The sequence below is a fragment of the Pteropus alecto genome, unplaced genomic scaffold (assembly GCF_000325575.1).
Source record: "Pteropus alecto unplaced genomic scaffold, ASM32557v1 scaffold127, whole genome shotgun sequence".
NCBI lineage: Eukaryota > Metazoa > Chordata > Mammalia > Chiroptera > Pteropodidae > Pteropus > Pteropus alecto.
In genome coordinates, this window is record NW_006440646.1 from 895,992 (window position 1) to 919,280 (window position 23,289).

Here is a 23,289-nt window from a genome sequence, read left to right on the forward strand (position 1 = left end):
CTCTTCAAGTTGTCTTATAATGCAGTTCAAAGCAGAATTTGAAAAGATCAGGAAACAGAGAGAAAGTATTCTAATTGGAAAGAAACCATGGTCAATACATATTAGATGACAAAATCATTAAATTGCAGCTTTGGATCAGCTGGGATACTAACTATTCAATGACCATTAGCTATTAAAGCTGCTTTCCATCCCTTAGTTTTCTTCTCTCCCCCGATCCTACTACCATCTGTTTCTATAAGCCCAAGAGTATAATCTGAAGTAAGTTGAACACAGGAGGATCTGCGGGGTGAAGACAAGCAGGGCACATCTTGCCCACTGCCTGTCCTCACCTCTGCTAATTTCAGTAGCTAAGTATACTTCATCTTTTAGTTCATCCAGTACATGATCCCTACTGTGGCTGAAGTCCCTGGTTCACACAAGTGTTTACTGAGTTTCCACTTTGTGCCAGGCTCTGTAGTAGTTGCTGGAAACACACACATGTATACACAGCTGTGGCTGAAGTCCCTGGTTCACACAACAAGTGCTTACTGAGTTTCTACTTTGTGCCAGGCCTTGTAGTAGTTGCTGGAAACACACACATGTATACACAAACATAAAACAAATAAACAAATAAAACTCAGTCTGGAGGAAGAGAAATGCAAACCATCCCTTATAATATGGTGTGATATTAGAGATTGGCTTACAGGACAAACGGAGCATGAGGGAGGTCAAGAAAGAAGTCGCCCAGCAGGTGAATTAATACTTGAGCTGAACTGGAAGAACATGGAGAAGTTTGCCTAGGGGACAAATGGGACAGGGATGGGAAGGGAGAACTAGGTGACCTACAGTGAGTAGCTCAAGAGTCTTAGGCATATTCTGGGAAAAAGTGACCAGGGACATGGGAAAGCCACATCGTGAAGAGTCATGTAGACCCTGCCAAGAAAGTTACATTTTCTCTCATGGCAACTGAGAGCTAGTGAAGAATTTTGAGCAGAAGAGCAAGTGTGATGACATGTGACAGGTGAGACAGATTACTCCGGAGAGTGCGGAGGTAGATTTGGATTTGAGGTGGGGAAAGGAACTCAGAGAAAGCACGATTGAGGTGATTGTGGTAGTTTATGTGACAGATAATCTGTGCCCAGGCTAGGCCAGTGACAGTGGGAAAAGCAAAGAAAAGAGCGGAAAGATTTTTTACAAGTAAAATCCACAGACCTTATTGTGTGCCGGGCACAGCAATCGGGCCTGGGACACAGAGGCTCAACGCTAGTTTTCCCAATGCTGTCTTAAAGTTCTAAAGCAGAGAGGTCATCAGGAGACTGCTTACCCCTCCCCCTTTTGAAATTAGGAAATTACCTATTCGTGTTTTTCCATTCCAGTTTATCAAAGAGTATATTGCTGTAAAGAATGATACATGTAAATCTCAATTATAGTTTTAGTCTAAGTCAACTGACAAATGACTCTACCACACGTTATATTTTGCTTCTTAGTGAGGTGGATGGGTATTACTTATCTATATTGGTATATTAAATGTGTGACTAAAGTTTCACAAACTGAAGCATGATTGGTTTAAAATTGAATTTAGTTTGTCAGAAAATGCATGTACGTATAATACGTTTAAGAATCCTTGTTTCTCTTTTTAAATAGAGAGAGCCACACAGTTCCGACTTGAACTGATAAAGGCAAAAACATTGGCTTTCCTTGAAGATTTAGTAACAAAGTTAGTTGATATATATAAACTCATGGAAAAGTGGCTCGGTGAGAGGTACTTGAAAGAAATGGCCAGGTAAAGTACTGCCCGGCTTTTTAAAAATACACTGTTAATTCCTGAAGACCAAAATCGACAAAGATTTTTAAGGTGTATACAAATGCAAATTACACTTCCAAATAGAAATTTTGAACTTCTAGGAAATTACATGTATGTTTGTATTGACTCTTTTCAAACGGTAAATCATGTTTCAAAGGGTTGTGTTGCAATATCCAGTTTTGGACATTATTTTTAAGTTTGGTTTTTACACTGTTCAGTGAGGACCGTAGTTTACAAGATATAATTATAAGTAAGTTTTAGTAATTTTTAAGTAATTTTTCAGAAGTAAGATAATGTTTATGTTTTTCTAATCCAGACATACTATCATTCAGGGCCAATTAGTGGGAGATTAAGAAGTCAGTCACTGGATGTTTTACCAGTTAGGCTGATTCCCTTGGAAGGGTAATCGCCTGTTTTATTTTTCTGTTGGGCTCCGAAGGCTTTCCATACTCTCATTGCTCATGAGGAGCAGTGAGTCTCATCCTCTTAATTCTCTCCTAAAAGGCATAAAGAGGCATCTCAGTCGAGTAGAAATAGCCCTTAATTGAGTCAGAAGACCTGATCATCCAGGAAATGGGGGTTCTCTCATTGTCTACAAATTAGCAATCGCTTCAGCCTCCCACGTTTCCTCTATAAAAGGAAAGACTCCAGCTGGGAAATTTCACAGGTTTCTGCTAGATCTAGATTCTGTACAGTTTGCAATAAACATTTATTGAAAATTTGGAAGTTGCTACATACATAGAATACAGATGGCAAGTATTCTCAGAAGCAGCAACTGCCATCTAAGAGATGATTTTTATGGCTTGTTTTCTCCAATCCTTTTCTCATAATGAAAGTCCAGTTGTAAAATCTTCAGCCTAGTTGTTTATATCTGTTGCTTTGGAGTAAAACACACACACACACACACACACACACACACACCCTCAGCCTGGTAACCTTACCACAGTAATTCGTAAAATAATGTTACTACTGGATAGCCAACTTACTCACCAGCATCAAAGCAATGATATTCTATGCCTGTCACTTACAAATGAAGATATATCTTCTTCATTCTTAGGATTCATAGCTCCCAACCATGTGGCCATCAAATGTAAATGCTTCTTATTTTTATCAGATGTTTTACACACACACACACACACACACACACACACACACACACACACACACAATCTGACCTCTGAATGTGGCCACAAGAAGTTAAAACCTAGGACTGTTCAACTATGCTATTTGTATTGCAAAAATTTGATTGAACTTCAAAATCCTGCTTTTCATTTTCCTAACATTTTCCCCTCCTGTTCTTGATAAGGTAACTCTTCGTTACCTTCCACCAGGTGGCGCACTTATTTTGATATTCTGGTTATGGCTCCACCCAGTCTGTGTTCAGAGTCTCTCATTCACTGTTGTAAACTAAGGTCTCCAATGCCCTTCTCTTCTGCCCCCAGCACACAAACACCATCACACATAAACTTATTAGATAATGCAAACTATATGGACAGTAACAAATACAGCATGCTGGGATTGAATTCAAGGGTGTCTTTGAAAGGAAGCAACTAATATATTTTTAATTCTCAGTATGTGAATATTTTGGTGTTCCTGAGTTATGTAAGAGCAGATGAGCAGATTAAATATGCATTTTTCTACCATGTTCAATCTTTATTGCATATTGCAAGATCCAAACAAGATCCTTTCAGTAATGCAGTGATATTATACTTAGTCATGTATAAAACTACTCTGGCCTCTCAAAGGGTTTTAATTAGGGCCATAACTAGAATCCCCAGTACAGCTTAATCCTTTAATGCCCTATGTGATTTCATGTTAATAACCATGAGGTATGGAGTCGTATGTCTTTGGTTCCATTGCAAATATAAGGAAATTCGGAGAGCTCAAGTAGCTTAGCCAAGGACACATGGCTGGAATGTGTCCTGGAATGAGATCTCAGCTTCCAGTGCTTTTTCCACTGCCCCACAGTGGTTCCTAACTATTGCTGCTTGTACTTAAATTTATATATGCTTATATAAATTCGATTCGCTTTGTAAATTTATCCTGATACCAAATAAATGTGTAATTCTAACAGTCAAATTTTACAGGTTTTTTTCCTGCCATATAACCTTATTCTGGTTCATTGTTAAAATGAAATATATCTTTTAGAGACACACTCTTGCTGACATAGTAAAATATGTTCTAGTACTAATATAACCATATTTTATGATGTCTCTTTTTATTTAGCTTTGCACATAATGTGTGACTGGTAGCTCTGTTAATGAGCATGTATTTTGTTTCTAATCTACATTTATTTATTTATACCCTGCCTTTTTACAAATGGATTTGAGGAGAAATTAGAAAATTTAAACATGCAGATTGAATTGCCTAATAGCTATATAATGTGTTAACTTAGCTATATAATGTGTTAACTTTCTGTGTATATCCAAAAAGAAAACAGCGTTAATCTAATAGTATCTTTAATGGAGATAACCCTATTCATTTTTCCACTTTTAGCGTGGAAAAATTAACTGAGGTAGCACGTCATCACATTGAAACATCTACAAAAATCCAGAATGAACTTTATTTAGACCAAGAAGACTTCTTCATTAATGGTGATGTAAAAGTCTTTCCAGATCCCCCTCCTCCGGTCCGTCCTCCGCCTGTAGAAAAGGAAGAAAATGGCACCCTGACCATCGAACAGCTTGACAGTCTTCGAGAGCAGTTCTTAAATATAGCACCTAAAGGTAGGAAAAATGATTCTTATGAAAAGAGCCTAAAAAAGGTCAAGATTAACCAGGCTGCCAATCACTTGCGCACAAATAAAATCAGCCCTTTGGGATTATGTGACACTAAAACAAGCCCTTGCTTTGTTCTAGTTTGTCTCATATTTGCTTTATACAACATAGATCCGAATTAAACAAACAGGAGAAAAACAGTGACTAATACTTTATCAGTGTGGTGATCCTCGTTCCTGGTCATTCTCTTCTTCTTCCTCCCCTGCCCCCGGCCAGCAAGTTGGTAAATTTGAGTATCACTCCATCTGGCAATTGAAAGACAGCCTCTGTGAGTACTTCTAGTTTAAGTTTTGAGTTGAGATTATGAGTTTGTGTAGGTGGAAGTGGATTTTGGAAATTATCAACCACTCTTAATCTGTTTCTGAAGGGACCTTGGAATTCATGATAATTGTCTTGGTATGTGCTTGGATCCAACTTCAAAACTAGAGTTTGTATTCTAACTAAAAGTTTAAAAGTAAATAACAAATAGCAGCTATAACTTGACATGTCGTAGAAGATTAACTCTAGAAACCCTTGGGACTGAAAGATGTCAACTGATACAGTTATCTATATTCACAGTATTGTAAAATACAACAGCTTTCAAAATGTAGTAGGAAAAGGAAGGAAAGGAGAAGAAAGGAAAGGAAGAGGGAGAGAGAGAAGGAGGGAGATAGTTACATTAAAAAAAAAAGTAGATGTCAAAGGAAAATCAGAGACTTAGAGTGAAATTTGGAAATGCAGGCAAAAAAAGGAGAAATTATGTCTATTTAGGTTCTTTCTGGAACAGAGTATGAACTTTATGAAAGTGCTCAAGAATGCAAAGCAAAGGAGAATCAGTACTAGGAAACCTGTGGGCATGCGGCATGCATGCGGATGCTCTGGGAGAGGTCAGGAGCCTGCTCTCTGCTTCTCCTTCACCATCTGTATGAGCTGCAGGCAGACAGATGGAGAGGCCTCCTCTGTCTGGGAAACTACCCGTATTTCATATATGCCAAGCAGCCTATGATATCTGAGATGCAAACTTCAAGTTCACCAAAAAAAATATTAAAATAGAATGAACAGATAAAATTTCTCTAGGAAACAAGCATACATATTTGCACATAACAGTCATTATGTTACTAGGCTCACAGTAGGTTTTTTAGCAAATTTACAAGTAGCGTTAGTCATTAAGTTGTACTTTGTAACTTTTAATTGTTACATAAATAAAATTATTGAGGGAAATGAATAATCTTTGATTAAAACAAGTGACTGAATATTTTAAATACTTGTGAGTAGCTACTATCAGGATAGAAGCAGAAAGAGCTAAAACTTAAGGAGCTTTCTGCTGAGCATTAATTAATCCACTTGAAACTTAAAAGTCTTCATTGAAGTAGTTCTTACTAATAATAATGCTGGGGGAAAAAATGACCTCATGTGTGGCAATCGTAGAAGATCACGCAGAATGCAGTGGAACAACTTGTCGCACTGGCATTTTTCTTGCTACCTGGCGAAGACTCATACTTCGGAATCTTAGGAACACTTGAAGTGAGAGACAGCCACTGAATCAGCAAGACATTCTTTCCCTTGGCTGTCCTAGGAATCGTTGTCATGAGCGTACTCCCAGCAGAGGGGATTTAGTGAGTATTTTCTGAATTATAGTAATAGCCGATACTGGCGTGGCGTGAGACCCTATGTATCAAGCCCCATGCTAGCATTTCCATACTAATTCACTTCTTACCCATGGCTAGATGTTACGGTAAAAGGATCCGTCCATGGGTAGGAAGAGGCAGACAGCTCTTTTCAAATCCACCTCTTGTCAAACGACTGTAGTGTGATCTGGGACAAGTTATTTAACCTTTCTCTGTGTCACTTTCCTCATCTGTAAAATGGGGTAATTGTGGGATTGTTATCATCATTAATGTAATTAATATATATCAAGTGCTTAGAAAGTGTCTGGTACATAGAATGTGCAATTTAACATAGGCCATTATCACTTAATTATTAATTACAGTAATATCTTATTATATAATATATAGCATTATATAATATTGGTACAAACTATTCTTATTATTATCCAACATGTTAGCTCAGCATCCTGAAGGTGCACATACCATAATAGCACCTGCAGCATTACCCTAGGACACATCCAGAAAAAAAAAATCACACCATTTGGTAGAATTAAGCCAGGAGGTATGTGGTTCCCTAGGGAACATAAGCATCCAAAACAAAAACACTCATTTTGTGTACTGCTGTAAGCTCTGTAAGGTACATCTCGTCTCCAAACAGCAAGTGCCAAGCGCACCAGGAAGACTGTTTCTCTCCAATGGAAACAATTTGGAGTCTGTAGAAACTAGAACATTTTAGCAATGTTCCTCTGTCCCCACTTAAAGCATAAGGACTCCTTTTTCTTGTAAACCCATCAGTACTCTATGTAATGCCTGTAGAGACAGTTCACAGCTACTTGGGCTTCTGCTGAGAGGCCATATGGAGCGAACACAGTCCAGAGAATTCTGTACCCTCACTCCTTCAAGAGAGAGATAGCAGTTAGTTGGTCAGGACTTGTAACTGACAAGGAGCCTCCCTGCAAACCCCTCCTGAAGACCCTTAGAATCAGTGACCAGTCTCAGAGACAGAGGACACAAACTCAAAACTCTAGGCTGTAGTGGCTAAGTGAGATCATTCAGCTATGGTTTTTACAGGAATATAGAGGAGGAAGTGGCTCTTGCTGCCGGTATGGATCTGCATAGAGGTTAGTCTGTAGGAGACTTTCAGACAGAGCCTTCCAAGAACAGAAGCAGGGGTTGGATATTCCAGGCACAGGGGAAATGGAACAGACATTGAGTTTTTGAGGTGGCACAACATATTCAGGGAACAGCGACAGACCAGCTGTGGCAAGAGGCAGGAGGTGAGGACCATGAAGAAGTTGTGGTCAAGTTGCGAAATCTCAAGTGGCTTACAAAGGACATGCCGGAGAGGGCCGTCGAAGACATTTAGAGCCAAGGGACGTGGAGAGGGGATTAAAGGGAGGAGGCAGCTATGAGAGAGCAGCAGACACTACTCTGTCTCTCAACAAAGCGTCTGCTAACCGAGAGGCAGGAGTAGGGGCACCTCGGTGGTTGCCTGGCAGGAATGACTGGAAAGTTCTGTGGGTTTTTCTAGGCTTAGCATCTCTGAGAAAATCATAAAAGTATGATAGTATATATATTCACAGGTAAGCAAGCCCCGTATTTTGATTTGAAAAGTGATTAAATTAGTCTGGCATTTACACGAATCAAGAAGTACAGAAAGATCTCTTAGAAAAGGGATGATATAAGAAGGATTGATGTTCTCAATATCTTGCCAGGCAGCAAAATCTGGGGATTACAGCAAATAGGAGTGTGGGCTCATGGTTCTCTCAGTGGGCGAACTCCTTCCTGTAGATCAGATTCAGATCACGGAAATGCAAGTAGTAAATCTAGAAGCCTTTGGACTTGGTAAAACTGTCTGTGGGCAGTTCCAGAAGTTTCTTCGGGAAAAAAAAAACAAAAAACATATTCTCATGAAGCCAGAGAATTTACATTAGGCAATTGAATATATGTGCTCAGAATTCAAGATAACATCTTCTGGAAGATTTGTCCATGAAACGAAAAACATCGAAGCTAGCTAAATCAGTAGTGAAACTCAAAGCCCTTTTCTTTAGCAACGAGAGACTTTGTTTTTCATGTGTTCACTCGTGTATTCACCAACACTTATGTGCATTAGAGTAGGCACCTAGACTGATGCCGAAGACCTAGTGAGGGAGACTGACAAGTAACTCAATGTGTAGATAAAAAAAAAAAAAAAAAGGAAGACAGTACGTGCCAACTACAAGGACACTCATTTTAAATGAAAACAGCAATATTTAGGATTCGAGGGAAAAAAAGTGCCCTGTTTTAAGAACAACAACTGCAAAAAGATTGATTAAAAAGCAAAATAGATGTTACATGCAAATAGGGTAAGAAAGTCAGAGGCGAATTGACTAATGTAAACGTTTTCAATTAAAAGATTAAGAGATATGAGATTGAGAAAATCAATGAGCGGCATAGAGAATGTGGTCAGCAGTAGTGTAATGGCTACATGTAGAGCCAGAGGGAAGAGAGAGGAATCAGGGGGATCGTTTCATAAACTACATAAATGTCTAACCAAAGTACTGTATACTTGAAACGGATAATAAAAACAAAATCACTGACTTGTAAAAAAAAAATCAGTTAGGAAAGGAGATTTATTTTCTTAAACATCTACCAAGTTCTTTTCACTCATCTAGGCATTATAAACACACAAGATGTAGGTGTGGTTGGGTCAGAAGAGTTTAAAATCTAGTTGAGGAGTCAGAGCCTAGGATGGTCAGGCAGTGACATAAAATGAAACATGGGGGTGTGTGTCACCATGGGTATTTCAGTATGATATCACACAAACATGTATTTCAATGTTTCATCATACTATAAATTAGGATAATATAATGATCGGCAGTGTCACAAAAGTTGTAGGAGAGAGTTAATTATGTGGTCCAGGCTCTCTGCCTTCAGGGAGGAACTGGTATTTTAGGACTTCGTTGTGTGTAATTTTAATTTTTTTGTCCTTCTATTCAGATAAAAAAAGTATTCTCTTCTTCATCAAATAATTAAATGTGTGTCAAAATTTAAACTTTTGGGGAAAAAGAAAACAATGAGGTGTGAGGCTCAGCAGCTTGACAAAACCACGTGGGATGGGTCTCAGAGCCCAATGCCCTTTATGTAACAAGTTGGCTCTCCCACTGCCAGAGAAGGCGGGACTGAGGCAGGAGGGGAGAGAGGCAAATCTTGCAGACACACTGCCGTGCATGTCCTGTTATTCTTTTTCTCACCAAGGGGAGGAAACGACAGCAAAAAGCAGTGTCCCTCTTATACATGGAGGAATAGACTCTAGAGTGAAGACGATCGTAGCACCCTCTGCCCTTATGAGAAACCTGAAATAATGAAGTATGTAAACATGGGGGCTGTGGAGTAGGACTGCCTGCTAGTGAACCTCGATTCTACCATTTATGAGCACCGTGACATTAAACAAATTAATTACCATATCTGCGCCCTAGATTTTTTACCCATGAAATGGTGATAATAATAATTAGTTCATTTTCTTAACTGTAAAAGAAGGATACTGTATTATGAAGATTAAATTATATAAACCACTTAAAGCACTAACCAGAACACCTGATAAGTAGTAAGTACTCACTATAATTTTTCCAGAAATAATGAGCCAATGCGGGTGGCAGGCATTAAGCAAAACTGAGGGGAGATACTGGTGAATACTTAAAATAACAATATAGAGTTATTTTAAAGGCAGGGATGCTCCAGATGAAGTGAGTCGAGTCACCGAACAGCAGAAAAGGCCATTGAAGCTTGACCATTACCTTCCAAAGAGGAACAATTCGTTTTTGAAAATTTGGCTGAAAAAATACCCGTGGCTTGTATATGACCAGATACTAAATCTTATGTTCTGTGGCCTGTGTCGTAAGCATGGAGTGAAGTCAAGGGGAAATCAAATGAGCTTTTTTTATGGCACTGACACCTTTAGGACTGAATTTCTCAATGCACATCATCTCAGTGAGGCTCATGCCAAGGCATCATTAATGGAAGCGACAAGCGGTTCTCCAGTGAACAGAGCCACCACAGAGTTGATGGTGAGGACCATGAGCAAAGTCACCCTCGGGAGAGTCGAGAACTTATTCAGATCGTGCCATGCTATCGCCAAGACCGGACGTCCCCTCAAAGATTTTATCTGGATGTGCAATCTGGATGACATGAAGGGTGTCGATATTGGCCCAGTATTCAGAACTAATAAATCAGCAAGAACATTTACATATTTTATCGCCGAAGTAGAACGGAGAAATCTGAGAGAGAAACTAGAGAAAAGTAAATTTTTCTCTATTATCAGTGACGGAATCTCAGGCAGCGCAATCGAGGAAGCTGAACTTGTCTATGTGCAGTTTGCACACGCAGGAAGAGTGCATTGCCAAATCGTTGGGGTGCAGACAGTAGAAAAGAAGGATCCTTTGGCAATAAAAAATGCCATTGAGAAGACTCTAGAGAGAAATCTTCAACTCGGGCTGTCGAACCAAGTCTGGGCCAAGAAACTTGTTGGTTTTGGAAGTGATGGTACCCCTGGCTCAGAGGGAGAAAGCGACAGGGTGGCCCTGCTTTTAAGAGAAATCCAGCCATGTGTGCTAACTGTATATTGTTTCGCACATCATCTTGAGTTATCTTACAAGGCGGTGTTCCAGAGCGTTCCCCTGTACAACGATGTCAGAGACCTTCTTCGCGGCATCTATCGCTTCTATCACAATTCTCCTCTTCATAAGAGTTCTCTGATAGCTGCTTTCAAAGGCCTTCACCTTCGCCCTGCAATGCCTTCTCAAGTAGGAGACAGGAGGTGGCTTCTGGGATTACAGGCAGCCCTCCAGAACTTCCTCAAGGGATATCCTGCAATTGTCCAGCAACTGCATTCCGTAAGTAATTTTGAAATACCACCTTATTTTAGTTTTTCAGAAACAAAAAATCATTTTTATCAAGCAACTTGAAATAATAATTTTGAGAAAGACCACTATTCTATTCCCAACCTGTGTTACAGACACATGAAGACAGAAGTGACACCAGTCATCAGAGAGCCAAAGAACTTCTAGAGCCCCTTCTGCAAGCAGACATTGTAAAATTTGTCCATTTCTTGGTGGATGTTATTAATGTGCTCAGCATTCTGTCCCGGGTCAATAGGGACAGAAATTCTTCAATTGCGGACATATTTGCCACCTTAGAGTCAACACTAGAAATGCTCAGGATATATCAGACAAGGTGAGGAGTCGGGGGTGATCCAAGGATCTGTCAAAGAGGCATTTTGACTTGGGAAGTCATTTGCCAGGTGCTTTTCATTTGTTTATTTGGGGGATTTTTTTTTCTCCCCAGACCAGGGCCAAAAGAACGTAGGGTGAATTCAGTCACACACTTTCATGGTAACTGCCTCAGAGGAGAAGGAAACATTTCTGATGTGAGAAACACAGTTTTAACACATCTTACCAAGAGGCTGCAAGGCTGTTTCAGAGATGCCAGCCAAGATGTGGTAAAGGCAACCATGATTGGAAGCTTTAAATTGTGGCCCACAAAGATAAATCAAGGTAGCCTGTATGCACTGACTGAACTACAGTTCTTTGATTGCCTGTATGAGTGTCTTTCAGATATCTGACTTTTCATTTTGTATATCGATGGCAGAATTTGGAGAAAAAGAAGTATCCATCTTGATAGAACATTACGAACCGGTATTGGAAGCTGCCAACGTGCAAATCGATGAACTGGACACTGAATGGAGCATGCTGAAATTAGAGATTTATGCTCAGTAAGCAAAGATAAACTAATTGACATTTATAAATATTTGGGTAAAACTTAGGAGCCCCAATCATTTACTTTCTTCACCTTCCCTCCTAGATTTCAGAACATCCGCAAACTGACCTGGGATTTTGTGAATTCTGTTTACTTGCACAAGTATCCGAATATCCTGACACTAGTGGACCTGGTGCTGACCCTCCCCGCAAGTTCAGCTGAGGCAGGACGTGGCTTCAGTCAGATGCAACGCACCAAGTCACAAACGCATGCCGAGATCAAGGCCGATGGCATGACAGACCTCCTGATCATTCAGTTGAATTCTCCAGATATTAATAACTTTGACCCCAGGAATGCTATCCATTTGTGGAATATGAGAACACCACCTTCAGCTGGTGACACAAGACCTAATTCAGATTGCTCATCATATTCAGAAAGCCATTATGAAAGTGATTAGTAATATGACAAATATTGACTTCCTCACTGATCATAGCAAAAAAAAAAAAAAGATTTTTAAAAACCTAAAATTTAAAAGTAAAACTGTCACCAGTCTTCTCATCAAACACAAAAGGCATCTGGCATGTTCCGGACATACAAAGCAAAAATCCAAAGGTTGATTTTTCCAGTAGCTTTCTAATTTTACTTCTACATTCACACATTCTTTCACATTTTGGCATAGACGTGTATATTTCTAAGTAATGTTGTTATTTAATGTCGTCTTTCTGAGAGTAATTGCTAAGGGTAACCAGACCATGCTTGTGGTCTGAGTTCCTTTAGGCCTGGCACACAATTAACTAGTAATTCTAAATGACGGTTACATTAGAAAATTAACTTGGGGCCGAATTGAAAGAGTTTCTTTTTGATCCGCGAACAAAATTTGTAAGTTTGTCTGTTTCTGTTACCACATTATACGTGAAGATCATATCACTACATGTTTTGGTCACTTAAGTAACAAGGTCAAATATTAGAGTAGTTTTCACATTTCACACTAAGGTCCCCAGGTAAACAAGTCCTATGCAAACGTAAAGCGTTGTCTGACAGTACCTTGCTTGCCCTACAGCTATTAGAGACAGTGGAAATATTTTACAAATCTACCAGAATTTTTAAATACTTTGAGCCTCTTCATGGTTTCAATAGCATTTATTTATGGTTTCATCTTGAAGAACATGAATGTTTTATTTCTAATTTACCTGAAAACCAATGTGGTATCATATATAGATCATTTTATTGAAAATTCTACTACCTTGGAAAGTGTTCTCTCATCGTATAAAATTGGATACCCAGGTTTGATCAAAAAGGATAGAGAACTTATTTCTGAGCAACCTGTCAGATGGCCAATCATATCAAAGAAAGAAATATTCTGCTCTTACTACCCAGAAAATTACCTTCCAAATTTCAAAATTGTATATTTGGTTTGAACCACTGAAATTTTAAAAGTACTATTGCGTGTTCCTAAGGTTAAAAGAGCAGTTTATGTTGGACTTTTAGAAATGCTAAAAATATAGATGTAAAAAGAAAAATTTGAGATGCTACGCCTACATTTTTTACTCTTTCTGTTCCTGAACAAAGAAGGATAGCCATGTACTCTGGACCTGAAAGATCCCCGACACATGACACATGCAGGGTCCCTCCTGGCTCTGGAAGGTACCTCTGCAATGGGAGTGAGATTTTTTTGAAGAAGTTTTATTTACTTTGCTTTTCTATTTCTTTTTAAATGCATGCACATGCAAAACGAAATGAGAAACAGACTGAGCAAAAATCTCTGTTGGACAAGGTAAAGTAGATTAGTGTATTAGAGCAAAGTATTTTATAAAAGATTGCTAATCTTTTATAAAATACTTTGGAATAGTAAGCAAATTAGATTATTAAATTAGCACTTCCAATCTGATAATTTAACAATTCAAATCTCTCTATATTACAAAACACATCTATTCTGATCTAAAGAGTGAAATGAGGATAAATGTGTTACTTTGATCACTGTGCTGATTTGCATGCTTTTGAAGTACCTTTATCCCATGGTCGCTGAAATATTTTATTCTTGTGCCCTACTGATAATAGGAAAGCTTAGAATATTTTTTAAAATTCAACCTATTCTGAGTAAAAGGTCAAAGAAGACTCCAAACTAAAATATAAAGTCTCGGTATTCTGCCCAATCTGGAATGATTTATTACTCAGCCAAAACAAAACAAAACAAACAAACAAACAAACAAACATTTTGACTTAGCCGAGAAACAGTAATGGGAGGGCATTAGATATTATTATTTTTATGTTTTCAAAATGTCTTCTGTTCCTATAAGAGTTATAGCTTTAAATTATATGGATAAAGTGATTATACAAATACTCATTTTCATTCTATTTTGGCAAAAGAAACAAATCCCTCTCACATAACTAAAACACATTTTTTATTGTTTTATAGGCATAATAGGAAATAAAGCATTTACTGACATTCTGCTTGACTTGGTAACGCTGAACCTTGGAACAAGCAACTTTCCCAGTAGTTGGATGCACCTCACTCAACCTGAAGTAAATATCCATTTTGTTTGGGTTTCAAGCTTTGAGAATTCTTATTTTATCAATAAGTCAATAGTTTTAAAATAACCAGTAAGTACTTGCACAGTATCTTACTTTTCGTAGGCAACCAATACAACTTGAATGAATGAACAAATGAACTTTAACTTAAGACACATAGTATGTACATACTCAGTATTTCAAGCATGAGCAGGGATGCTAACAGTCAATGAAACATTATAGAGACAGTGAGGCTCAGCCTATAAGCTTGTATCAATTGCTACCTGATAGAATGACCCTAGCTAGTAATAGTGGATGATTCTGGCAGTTCTCGTTTTTTTTTTTATCATATTCTGTTTCTTAAGAATGTATCAGAAAACAAAGTGGTTAAAGAGTGTTTCCCTCCAGGCAGCAGAGCCCTTGCACGGCCACTGCTATCATCTTTATCCGTCCTTTGTCGAAAAGGTACAAAGCCAGTTGGAGTCACATGTATAAATTCATTGTATAACAGTAAGCAAAAACACAAATGTCAAGGAAGCAAAAGGTGAAACACTTTCTAGGTACTGTCTGGCGTAGATTGGTTAGTAGAACCTGAGGAAACACAAGTCAAAACTGGCTCTATTCACCAATCTAAACTCCTACTTCCTGCCTCTGAACCTCTTATAAGAAGCATGAGCAGATAGAGAGAGCTTCGTGATAGAATCACGCAAATATCCCAAGAGCATGTCTTGTTTTTCTTCTAGTTGCAGGAGTTAACATCTTTATTAACAATAAACTCGGAGTTTGTGGACTGGCGGAAATTCTTGCTAGTATCTTCACTGCCTTGGCCCTTCCCCCTGGAGGAGATGCTCCTGGAGACCCTGCAGAGGTTCAAAGCTGTGGACGAGGAGCAGCTGGGCACCGTCACTTTCGAGCAGTATATGCAGGTTGTTGTCAACACCTACTGGCACTAACACCACCAGACTACTTTTGACCTAAGAAGTAAGATATAACTGGTGACCTTTACCAGAGCAATTGTGAGGGAGCACAGAATCCAGATTGCAGAGGACTGAAGAAATGAATAGGTCTTAGGAAGTAAAGATATGAAAAGCTGATTCATTTTCAAGAAGTTTGAGTAAGGAGGGAGTGAAAGTGGAGTCCCATAACTAAGAAGGGCGTGAATTGCTTATTTTGTGTCTACTAATTGCATTCATCCTATTTCACCATTTCGCATTGCTGGTAAACAGAAGATGGAAATGTTTATAAGGTGTTAATTTTGAAACAGGGTGAGACTCTCTAGAGGCCTGAATCTCAAACATATGTCACCATTGAAAGATCACATCCCTCCTGCTTCTCTTTCTTCCATAATTAATGGGTGGCATGCTTACCTCTGAGGTTCTCACACTCATGCAGTCGAGCCAGAGAAAACAACACTTGCATGTTGAGGAGACTCCGTCAGGGCTGATCAAGAAAGATGCTTAGCTGATTGGGTTCTGATTTATCCCCCCAATAGAGAAATTTATAAATTCTATCACTATCCTGGTCTTACACCTACCTCATTAAGATGATTTTGTGTAAAAACAAAAACGACAGAGAAAGACTTTATTTTTATCGTTGCCTTAAGATTTCAAAAAGTGGGCACTTGTGAAATTACCAACCTTCACTATTTACAGCATGTGCCAATTAACACAGGATATCAATTTAAACATCCTTTTGCACAAACATGAGACGAACAAAGGGTGTTAGCAATTGTTACCAAAGTGCTGAGCCAAAACCAGAAAGCTCCTTTACCAAAAGTGTGAATTTCTTAGAGAAAGTTGGCTGCTGCATTTAATAGAAACTCAGAAGTACTTACTTGAACACCACCACTGTTTTGGGAGCAGTTAATCTCTGAGCTCTGCTCTCTCCTCTTGCCCACCCAATTTCTATACATCAGGAGCCCCAGGACAAGGAGGCCATTGGAGAGGCCCACTCGAACATCCCACATGACTTTCACAGATTTCACAGATTTCCAGCATTCACTGGCTCACATTAAAAAAGAAAGAAAGAAAGAAAGAAAGAGAGAGAGAGAGAGAGAGAGAGAGAGAGAAATAAGAAAGAAAGAAAGAAAGAAAGAAAGAAAGAAAGAAAGAAAGAAAGAAAGAAAGAAAGAAAGAAAGAAAGAAAGAAAGAAAGAAAGAAAGAAAGAGAAAGAAAGAAAAAGTTATTTCATGGGAAAAAAACAAAAAAGCTTCTGGAGCAAAATTTTACAAGATTAATGGAAAATACCACACTAAAACAGTAAAGTAGTATAATTGCATTGCTGAAATGAAGTCCTCTGGGAGAAAAAGGCTCTCTACTCTGCTTTTTATTTTGTCTGTCTGTTTTTTTTTTTCTTTTGACTAATTGCAAGTTCACCACAACAGCCACTTAAGAGTACGCTGATTTCCCCAGCTTCTAAAATGGAATAAGATAGAACGTTTGTGAAGTCGGTCAGGCTGTGTACTTCTTCTGAGCAATGCAAGCATAAAAGCCCATTTGCCCTTTGCTCCCAACTCTGCTGCAGCTGTCACATGCTTGCTTCTGTCATGTGTGGATGTTTAGTCACACTCATGTAGAATTCTTTGATGTCGAACTCTCGACTCATCTTCTATTGGTGAGAATGCATGTTATTATACTCTTAATGAGTCAGATATTCTAGGATTCAAACAGTGAAACATTTATTTTCTAAGAAAAAGTAAAAACTTCTTTAGACATATTTTAGCAAGACAGTACATAGGACATTTCCATAACTTAAGGAGAAATCACCTAACTATCCAGTGAAGCAGGATGTGGTTGACTGAATCTTGCTTTTTCAATTTAAACTCCACTATGCAAGTTCATGGTTAACATTTCTTACTGTAAAAATGTTCATGGATGACTTTTTTAAAATCGCAAGTTGTTTTTCAATTAGGTTATTTTTTTTCTTTGTAATGTGACCCTCTTGTGTAGAATACTTTGAAACAGTTTCCTAGTTTATAAAAACATTTTTAGAAAACTAATATATATGAATCATTGGTTTTAAGAATCAGAAAATTCATGTACATTGAAACAACTGACTGGAGTTGAGAGTTGGTTGAGTAATGGGGGAAAGGGTAGGGATCCTATCTCTGTTTCTTTATACCCCCTCTAACTTTTTTTTGATATTTCTTCTTTATTATTGGTTTTCAGTAGTTTGATTATTGTGTTCCTCAGTGTTGTTTTCTTTTGCTTGAGATTCATTGAGCTTCTTGAATCTGTGGGTTTTTAGTTTTTGTCTAATTTGGAAATTTTTCAGGATTTTTTTTTTCCAAATAATTTTTCTGTACCCTCCGCCTTATCAAAATCCAGTCACATATTTATTATCCCACAGGTCACTGATGCTTGCTTCATTTTTTCCAGTCTTTTTTCTCTCTGTACTTTATTTTGTATTTATTCTATTTCTATGTCTTCAAGTTCACTGATTATTTCCTCTGCAGAGTCAAATTTGCTGTTAATACCATCCAGTGTATTTCTCATTTCAGATATTGTATTTTTTTTATCTCTAGAAGTCCAAGTTGGGTTTTTTAATATTATTCATGTCTCTTCATTATATGCATGTTTTTTCTCCCTCTCCTTGAACAAATGAAATGCATTTAGAACAGCTGAATGAACATACCCTTGTCGATTCATTCTGTTATGTGTCATTTCTGTGTTTGTTTCTATTGATTGATGTTTCTCCTGGCTCTAGGTCATATTTTCTAGCTTTTTTGCATGCCCAGTCTTTATATTGGATGCCAGATATTGTAAACTTTATATTGTTGAGTGTCCATTTTTGAACACTTTAAATATTGTAGGGCATGCAGCAATGTTACTTGGAATCAGTTTTATCCTCTCAAGGTTACATACGGTAAGATTTGTAAGGGTGGGTCTCGTGCAGCCTTTAGTATAGGGCTAATCAGGCCCCACAGCTAAGGCAATATCTTCCTGGGGGCTTTACTCAATGCCTCGCATATTAGGAGGGCCATCCACTCCACCTAGTGGTAACACGACCTACTCCCAGGCCTCTGTGAGCATCAGGAATTGCTCAGCTTACTCCTTTACTGTGCTTTATTCTCCAACTTCTAGTATTTTACACACACACACCCCCATGCTCACACCCATGCCCACATTCATTCATATGCTCTGTCTCTCTCTCTCTCTCTCTCTCTCTCGCGCGCGCGCTCTCTCTCACGCGCTCTCTCTCTCTCTCTCGCGCGCTCTCTCTCTCTCTCTCTCTCTCTCTCATATTCCGCCCTGAAAATTCTAGCTGTCATGGCCTCCTTCAACTCCAAAACCTGTCATGAAGCTCCTCTGGGCTGGAACACTGCTCAGGATCCTCTTGCTTTCCTTCTTTCAGGAACTCCTGTCCTGCGTTGCCTGTTGTCTAATGTCTGAAAAAACATGTTTCATATACGTTGCCCATTTTTCTTGTTCTTTAAGACAGGAGGGCAATCCTGAACTTTGTTACTCCATCACATCCCAAAGCTTAAATATTACCTATGCTCCTCATTCCTCATCTCTCTATTCTTCCACGGAGTGGTACTTACCCTCAGATTAGTCACTGGGCAAGAGTCGCCTCCTGATCAGTGCTAAAGCCCTTACACTCAAAGCCTGGGCCCATGCTGAACCTTCTGCTGCTTCTGGGTCTTCTCCTTCACAGGCTTCCTTATGGCCAACATCTCCCACCCCAGCACTTTCTTCCAAATGAAAATAAAACCCAGTCTTCACCTCTGGGGGCTGCAAACCATTACAAGTTAGCCAGTGTCATTCCAGCCTTTTCTCAAAGCACAGGTGGTGCTTAGAAACAAGGAAGGCATAGGGCATAGGCCAGAGTCAGGTTAAGCAAGCCAATAGCTCTTAGAAGCAGGCAGTGCTGAGAGTAGGTTGTTGTTCTGGAAGGTGGTAAGGGAGCAAGATCTGGAAACAAAATGCTTATGTATATTAAGTGCATAAAATTTTATGTATAAAAATTAAACTTGGCAAGACACATTCTTTGAAATTAAAGAATTTATGCCTGATATTCAACAGCAAGCATGGACGGCAACACCCAAAGGAATGGACTAAATGCTAAATGTGTGGCATGACAAACAGGTCAAATTATAGTTCAGAGGAGAGATCAAGGAGGCCCGACCTGAGGAGGTGTGATCTGAGCCAGGTCTGGGAAGATGTGTAGATTTACACGTGTGGACAGGAAGTCACCTCAGGTAGCAAAAGAGCAAGAGTGAAAAACGGTCTGAGCAGAGACTGATTTGACAGAATTAAAGTTTTGAAAAGATTGATTTAGTTGCATGGTATAAGCCGAAATAAGAGGGATACTGGAAACAATGGCCCCGAAATTACTGGAGTGGCCTGTGTCAGAGAAGTGAGGCTCTACACCACCGTGGCAGCAATGGGAACGGAAGGAAGGGAGAGATGGGCAAGGCGTGGCCAATGGGAATTGAGGGATTTGGTAATGGCTGTCAGATATGAGATGAGAAAGCGGCATGTCATTGAAAAGTAGACCTTTGAGCTCTTGAGTCAGTGAGTCAGTCACTCACCAAAGATTTTCCAGCAATGCGCACCAGCACCATCCTAGGCTCTGAGAACAGATAGGACTTCTGGAATGTGAGCTACAGTTATGGGTGTAGAACCCTCCAAAATATTGCTCTACAAGCAAAATCTAGGGCAGTGACCCCCAAGTTTCATCACCTATTCCAACAATTAAAATATAGCTAGAATCCCTAATATGTGGATTTTCATTTATAAATTATACATGCATACTGCACGAATACGTTATATACATTTCCAAATTTTTAAAAATAAAAACTACAAAATAATCAGATCAAAATACATGTAAATGGAAGCTCTAGTATTTCATTTGCATTCCCGTGGTTTCTGCAGACAGCTTTGGAGGCTACTGCTTTAGACATCTGTACAAGACGGGTTCAATCTCTGTGTCTTTTAGAGGACTGATTATATCTCAGCATAATACACAACTGTTTTTCATTTCTGGTTTTTCTTTCTTTCTTTTTTTTTTTTGTATAGGCTGGTCTGTGGTTTACGGGAGATGAAGATATAAAAATTCCAGAAAATCCTCTTGAACCCTTGCCATTCAATAGGCAGGAGCATCTTATAGAGGTAATTACTGAGATCTTTAAAAATTTTAGTACTATAACAGTGACCAATCTCTTTACCTTTCTTCCACTTGTGTAATTTGTTTTGCATACCAGTCCCACCCTCCAGTTCCTTTGCTGCATCCCCAAAGTACAGACATTAACACTCGCTAACGCAGAAGCATGGAGGAGCTCTGGGGAGGAAGGCAGGCCTGAAGTCTTAGACAGAATCCTACTATGACTGTTTGTATGATCTTGGACAATTTCCATAACCTCTCTGGGTTTACTCTTCTTATCTGTCAAATCAACTGTTACCACATTTGCCTCTAAGTGTCCTTCTAATTCTAAAAGCTTAGGATCAGAACTGTCATTTACCAATATGTATTTTGTTCATTTCTGTTTGATTTTGACTAACTTGTACGACATATCAAGGGTTTATATACAGTATTGCCCATTGCCCATCAGATTATTACTATTATAAAAATGTTATTATCAAAAGTAATTATTGATAATATTGATTGTTGAATTTCCAGCCAACCATTAGTCCAGAATTGCAGTACAAAATTGAATATGACTCCAGTTATAAACTTAGAGTGCACAATTTCCTTCAATTGGATACATATTTTTTGAGCACCTCTGCTAGATGCTAGTAGTGGAGCAGGTAAGAAAAAGAAGTCAAAGAATTTCTCAAAAAAGTCCAAGATATGAGGGTGGCAGTTGCAGAGGCAGTTTTGTTTTGTTTGTTGTTGGTTTTTTCACAATGTGAAACTTAAGGACTAAGATCTGTTCTCCCATAAAGCTTTGGGAGACCATCTCTACATGATTTTGTGAACAAATCTGCCAACAGCATAAATAGGTTCTTCATTACTTGGGAAGAAACTGGCAGGCTGAATAGCACTTTCCTTTCCAGCCAGAAGTTTTTAGAAATGTTAGCAGCAAAAGCCATAAGGCCCATGGTGCTGGTCATCTCTGGGAAAGAGGAAAGGGCCTCTGGGTACCAATGAAGGGAGTGGCTTCCACCTGCTACTGCCCACACTGCTGAAAAATGACATGGAGGAAAGGAACAAAGTTGGGAGCTGAGGCAGGGCCACGAAGCTTGAGAAAGAAGTGCTCTTATGTGGCAAAAACTGGCTGACAGTTTGTGTGTGTGTGTGTGTGTGTGTGTGTGTGTGTGTGTGTGTGTGCGTGCGTGCATGTAATGTCTAGAGGACAGAAGAATAAAAAGGAATGCTTTCCATCTATCTCCGCCTCGGGGACTGGATGTTCAGCATTACATTAATCTCAATGCTCTTAAACTGGGATTAAAAGCACAGGTAGATTCCACTGCTGACAAGCTGCAAGGTCTTGATGGAGTTACCTAATATCTCTGTGGCATGGTTTATTTTAACCCCTCTCTGGCAGCATTGCTGTGGAGAGTGAGTGACTGGCCCTATATAAGTGTTAGCTAAACAGAAGCTAACCACGCTAACCATACGTGGTTAAAGAATGGTTAATGGTCAGCTTACTAAAGAAAGGGGTGCAAAGAGAAAACATAAAGCAAGCTTACTTCTTTGGCTGTAATAAGAGAGGAAAGACTGAATCGGGTGGGGAAAATGCCCCATAAAGTGGGAATTCTGAAGGTCAGAACCCCTGGGCTTTGTTCCCAGTTCTGTCATGACTCACCTAGGGCCTTGAGCCGGTCTCTTCACCTCCCAGGGCCTCCGTATCCTCTCAAGGAGAGAGCTTGGGCTGCAATCCAGAGTCCTACCAGCTCCCCGACTTTGTCATTTGTACTCTCCATGATCCAAGGCCTGCCTCAAGCCACAGCCAGCAGGGACTCCTGGAGACAGGCCATGATCACTGTCCATGGCCTTGGATGACATCAGAGTCCCAGGCATTGAATAAAAGGCCCAGCTGCATTAAAAACAAACAAACAAACACCTTGAGACATGTCTGTTGTGCAATCGTATTATAATCCTCTGACAGTGACAATGTACTTTCTAATGACTGACAAGATTCAGCAGGCCGTCTACTGGCTTCCCAGCTTTCCACACGCTCAACACCCAGAGCAGCTATTCCAGCATTTTAAAAATCTGTAGCGATTTCTTGAGAAAATACAACTGAATTTTGCTACGTTCAAATTCACAGGTATTGTTTTCATGTCTCCACAGCTGCTGTCCCTGTGAAATCCTTCCCTTACTTTAGGCTGTCAATATTTGTTGAAGCCTGGCTCATGGTTTGAAGAACTAGCTGTTTACTAACAAACCCCAAATGTCTATTCCCGCCCCAAATCTCTCTTTCAAATGTTAGACTCCTAGATGCAACTGCCTATGCGACATCTCCACTTGAATGTTCTAGAAGACATCTCAAAGTACCCGTATCCAAAACTAAGTGCCTGATCATCCATCCCGCTGCCCCACCATTCCCATCTTCACCTACAGCTCACCATTTTAGCCAGTGGCAACTCTGTCCTTCCAGGGTTTATGCCCAAACCCTAGGAATCCCTCAAGAAATCCTAGTAGTTCTACCTTCGGAATATATTCAGGATAAGACCACTTTTTCCAAGTCAACTTCACCTGGATGACTGCAACAGCCTCATGATAACTTCCATGTTTCTCCCTCATCTTGGCTCAGATTACAGGCAGATCATGGCAGCCTCTACTTAAGCCATCCCACAGCTCTGCCTTTTACTCAGAGGAATAGCTCAAGTCCTAAAGAAGCCAACCTGGCCTTGCATCTTCTGACTCTTCTTTTTCCTCTCTCGCCTCATCTCCTGTTATTCTGCCCACTGCCTCAGCCACACTGGCCTAGTCCTTGTTGATCAAACATGCGAG

General features: G+C 39.4%; 1 protein-coding gene across 1 annotated transcript in view; it reads left to right on the forward strand.

Annotated features, from left to right (window-relative positions):
• Positions 1–23,289, forward strand: part of SPEF2 (sperm flagellar 2) — a 137,144-nt gene that overhangs the window by 97,961 nt on the left and 15,894 nt on the right. Inside the window, exons 29-33 of the mRNA XM_015593958.2 lie at positions 1,624–1,762; positions 4,280–4,509; positions 14,296–14,402; positions 15,131–15,313; positions 20,409–20,501. Of these exons, the coding sequence (XP_015449444.1) occupies positions 1,624–1,762; positions 4,280–4,509; positions 14,296–14,402; positions 15,131–15,313; positions 20,409–20,501 (752 nt within the window). The remainder of the gene's footprint in view (positions 1–1,623; positions 1,763–4,279; positions 4,510–14,295; positions 14,403–15,130; positions 15,314–20,408; positions 20,502–23,289) is intronic.